We start from the raw sequence: 4943 nt of genomic DNA, 5'->3' as shown, positions 1-4943 counted from the left end.
CAACAATAATAATAGAAAGCCCTAGATCCATTTTTCAATCATAACATGATTGTACATACAGACCATTGGCTTTTTCCCCCTTACAAGGGAGGTAGCCAAAATCAAAGGCATAAATCCACTCCCACCCATTTCATCCCAACATACTCCAATCCCATTCACGATCCCCCCCCCCCTTTTTTTGGGGGCTACTTCTGGACGATAGGAACCAAGCCAAGTGTTCTCAGGAGCCAAATTATGTGACATCAGTATAACAAAGAAAGATGTCAGGAAAGACTTCTCTGAATTAAATGACTGCAAAGCTCCGGGACCTGATGGAATACTGCCATATGTACTGAAGCAGTGTGCTGACGCATTTTGTGCATCACTTAGATATACATTCAATGTACCTGAGGACTGGTGATATACCACATGACTAGAGGAAGGCCAACATTTCACCTATACACAAGAAAGGATGCAGGATGAATCCACTAAACTATTGACCAGTGTCATTGACCAGCACAGTGCCCAAAGTCATGGAAAAGATTGCCAAGGCAAGTATTGTGCAGCACCTCACAGACAATGCACTTCTAAATGATCAACAACATGGCTTTAGAAATAAAAGGAGCTGTCTGACCAATATGCTGTGTTACCTGAACAACATGGTTAATGCTGTGGATTGCAATCAGTGTGTGGATGTGAACTACCTTGACTGTGAGGAGGTGTTTGACAGAATTCCCCATGTGAGGTTGTTAGTCAAATTAGGAGCCTTAAGAGTGGAGAGCAATGTTCTGGACTGGGTCAGGAGCTTTCTCACAGACAGATTTCACCAGGTATGCATCAGGAGGGAGTGTTCGGGTTGGCTGCCAGTGCTAAGTAGAGTACCATAGGGTTAAATCCTGAAACCAGCCCTTTTCCTGGTGTATATCAATGATGTTGTTAAAAGCCTTGAGTCAACAGCCAGTTTGTCTGCAGATGATGCAAAGATATACAGAACCTTGAAGACCAAGGAAGATGCAGAGGCTTACTAACATGACATGAAACACCTGAAGGAATGGAGCAGTAAGTGACCACTTACATTTAACACAAATGTAAGATCATACATATAAGCCACAGTAACCAACAAGCACACTACCAATTGAATGATGGTATGCTGGAAAAATAAACCTAGGAAAAGGACCTTGGAATAGTTGTGACCAACGACCTCAAGTCCATGTAGTAACAGTAGAGGCCAAGGCAAACAGAAGAGAGGGCATCGTCAAGAGGAACTTTCGTGTGCTCACAAAGGATATCTTGTTGCCACTCTACCTCTCTCTGGTTCATCCCATTCTGGACTATAGAGCCAAGGTGTGGTCTCCTTACTTAAAATGAGACATCCAGGCTCTGGACTGAGTAAAGAAGAGGGCAACAAAAATGATATTGGGCCTCACCCAGCTCCCCTATATGTTGCACTGTCTGTCTTAACTTACAGCCCCTTGAGAAGAGGAGAATGAGAGGCAACATGATCGAGACCTTCAAGCTCCTACAAGGCTACAAGGACGTTTCCTACACAAGGTTCTTCCAGCTGAACAGAAATAACCTTTGAGGCCATTCCACGAAGTTGAGTAATCTGACCAATGGAGAACCATGATGAGGGGGAACTAGTTTGGAATTCACCACCAGAGTGTGTAGTAATGGTTCCATCAATAGCAAACCTTAAGACCAGGTATGATAAGCACACAGTACTATTAGGGTACATGGATGACAGGTCATAGGGTGGGAATCACCACTTCCTATTTCCCTACTATTTATCATGGGTAAAAATTTTCTTCAAATTACTTTTGGTAAGTGCAAAAAATACAAACAAGCCTATACATATCTATGATCACCAATGATCACAGTAGACCATTCTGAACAAGATAATTTCAAGCCAAACATAGCATATTAGAAATGCTGTTGCATGGAAGTCTGAACTACTACTTTGATGGATGGGGGGTAGTATGTGATAAAACATACTTGTATTTCATGCCCCAATATGCTGTGGTCTGTTGAAAAGAATGGCATTCAGGAAGAGCCACCTGTACAATCAGGCACTCTTACATTATAGTGGTTGTCTAGATACAAGATCTGCTCACTCCAAACCCCTCCTCAGCTAAATGTAGGAAAATACATCACCAACAATTTCTTTTATCACAAATTATTCAATTTACCTTTATAATGGATTAACAATCTATTTGACTGAACTTAACACAGGAGTGGTGGGGATGGGGAGCAAATCATGTGGCCTGATGGGACAGTTATACAGTATGGACTGCCCAAAGGATAGGTCCAACCAACAATAGCCATGATTGGTTGGATCTATACATCTAGCTTACACCATATAGTGGTATGCAGATAATTGGATCCAACTAACCACTGCAATGATTGGTTGAACCCAGCTGCAACTACATCACTGCATAGTTGCAACTATGTTGGACACTGGGTTAGACAGTAGTTGCTTTGCCTGGCATCCTGCCAGAAGAGCACATGTTCTCCCCAAAAACCCTAGTCTCCCATGCTTCCCACATTAATGATAGTATAATGGTCTGTATCTCTAAAACAAGTGATATGTTCTAAAAATGGAAGTCACATTAATGTGAAGGACATTTCAGGAAAATAATTTGGTAAATTTTTAGAAGTGCACACCTATGTGATGTACAAGTCTTTTTCCCCCTTACAAGGGAGGTAGCCAAAAAACAAAGGCATAAAATCCACTCTGACCCATTCCATTCCCACATATTCCACTCCCATTCACCTTCCTCCCTCCCTCTTATCTTGGCTCACCCTGGATGACGGGTCATCCCTGCATCTTGCCCACTGCCCTGGTTCAGAAGCATTGTCACAAGACACAGCACATCCACACCAAGGCCACTTCATTTAATCAGTGACCCCCGCTCCCTTTCCCCTCATGCAGAAAAAGAGAGGACATGGAGAAATCCCTTCAGGTTGCGTCATTTTATTTTTCGCATATACTCCCTCACCCTCCCATCCCCAACCCACTCCCTTTCATGCATACACAACCATTCTCCATTCACTCCTATCTTCTCCCATCCTTTCTCAACAGATATTCCCCTCTTTCCCAATGCCCCTTTTATCCAATTCATACATCTCATCCTTGGTTGTCCCCTCATGTTCACTCCTTCCATCTCTGCTTTCCACACCTTTTTCACCAATCTTTCCTCATTCATTCTTTCCATGTGTACAAACTATCTCATTACTCTTTCATCAACCCTATCTCCCAACTCCCTTTCCACCCCTCTTCTCCTCCTCACCTCCTCATTTCTCACTCTATCCAGTCTAGTAACCCTTATCATACTTCTCAGGCATCTCATCTCAAACACATTCAAACTCATTCTCTCTTCCACTCTTATGTTCCATGTTTCTGCCCCATACAGTGCTGTCGGTACAATCACTGCTCCATACAATCTCCTCTTAGCATCCATTCCCAAATATCTATTTTTCACTACACTTTTTAATCACCCAAGGCATTTACTTGCTTCTCTCAATCTACATTCTACCTCCACTCCTCCCTTTCCCACCACATTCACACCCAAATACCCAAGACTACAGGTTTCCCTCACTATTCAATGGTTCGATGTCCAATATTTCATTTAAATGATCCTTTTGAATTGATATCACACATGCATTTTTCAATGTAGGCACTTGATTATACACTCTCTGGCCTAGATGCAACCATAAAAAAATAAAGGAAAGGGACCCAAACCCAGCATGAAGTGGAACAATTGCCTTCAAGGTCTACAGAAATATATTTGGGGCCAGGAGGAGGAGGAGGAGGATGAGGATGAGGATGATGAGGATGAGGAGGATGAGGAGGAGGAGGAGGAGGAGGAGGAGGAGGAAAAAAAAAAAAAAAAAAAAAAAAAAAAAAAAAAAGGATTACAAAGCCTGAGCATGCCGACAGGAGACCTTTTGGTCCATAGCTTGGTCGGATGTGAAAAAATATATATATAATGATAAATAAAATACAAAATAAATTAAATAAATAAAATAAAAATGATAATATAACACTGGTAATAAATAAAATACATAAATGCTTATGTATAGTTAAATAACAAACAAGTAAATAGCAAATAATAATTTGACAGATAACTAATAATAAATAAAAATCAAGTAAATAAACAGACAAATAATAACAAAACAAATAATAAGAAATAAATGGCAGTTATTACAGCATCTTGCTTAGATGTTTATCTAAACGAATCTTAAAGCTTCGAACTGAACTACATTGCACTGCCTCTGCAGAAGTCTATTCCATTTATTAACTACCCAGTTGGCAAAGTTGTTTCTACCCACTTCCAAATTAAATCTATTTCCTGACAGTTTGAGACCATTATTTCTTGTCAGATTCTCATTCAATATAAAATTTTTGTCACTTTTGATGTCAATCCCCTTTAGAATCTTAAAGACCTGTATCAAGTCACCTCTGGGTCTAAGCTTTTGTATGGAAAATAGATTCATATGTTTTAGTCGATTTCGTATGATTTATTTTTGATATTTGGAATCAAGGATAATGTAGATGAAGGTGAAACTGGTAAAGGAGATGTGGGTTTTTGTAAGTGCATATGGGCCTGGTAGTGAGAAGAGTGTATAAGGGAGGTTTTTTGGATAGATTTAAATGAGTGCATAGAGGGAGAGGACAGAAGATAGGGGTGAATGGAGAAGGGTTGTGTATAGATGAGGCTGTGATGCATGAGGGGGAGTGGGTGGGGGATGAGGAAGTATGTATGTATGAGAAAAAAAAATTGATGCAGCCCGAAGGGATTTCTCCCCGTCTTCTCCTTTTCTGCATGAGGGGACGGAGGGGGGGGGGTCGTCGAGTTTATGAAGCGGCCTTGTTGTGGATGTGCTGTGTCTTGCGACACTGCTTCTGACCCAGGGCAGTGGACAGGATGCAGGGATGACCTGTCATCCAGGAGGTGCCAAGATAG

The 4943-nt window shown here is 41.2% G+C and overlaps 1 protein-coding gene across 1 annotated transcript; it reads left to right on the top strand.

Annotated features, from left to right (window-relative positions):
* Window positions 1–512: 512 nt before the first annotated feature.
* LOC143017982 (uncharacterized) lies at window positions 513–1561 on the top strand. The gene is made up of 2 exons (XM_076173021.1): window positions 513–809; window positions 1448–1561. The coding sequence occupies exons 1-2, from the start codon at window positions 513–515 to the stop codon at window positions 1559–1561; spliced, it is 411 nt and encodes a 136-aa protein (XP_076029136.1).
* The last annotated feature ends 3382 nt before the right edge of the window (window positions 1562–4943 follow it).

This window comes from Oratosquilla oratoria, chromosome 33 (assembly GCF_046742065.1).
Source record: "Oratosquilla oratoria isolate Oo_2021 chromosome 33, ASM4674206v1, whole genome shotgun sequence".
In the NCBI taxonomy this organism is placed as follows: domain Eukaryota; kingdom Metazoa; phylum Arthropoda; class Malacostraca; order Stomatopoda; family Squillidae; genus Oratosquilla; species Oratosquilla oratoria.
Note: the sequence above shows the minus strand (reverse complement) of the source record. Positions and strands in the feature narration are given on the sequence as shown.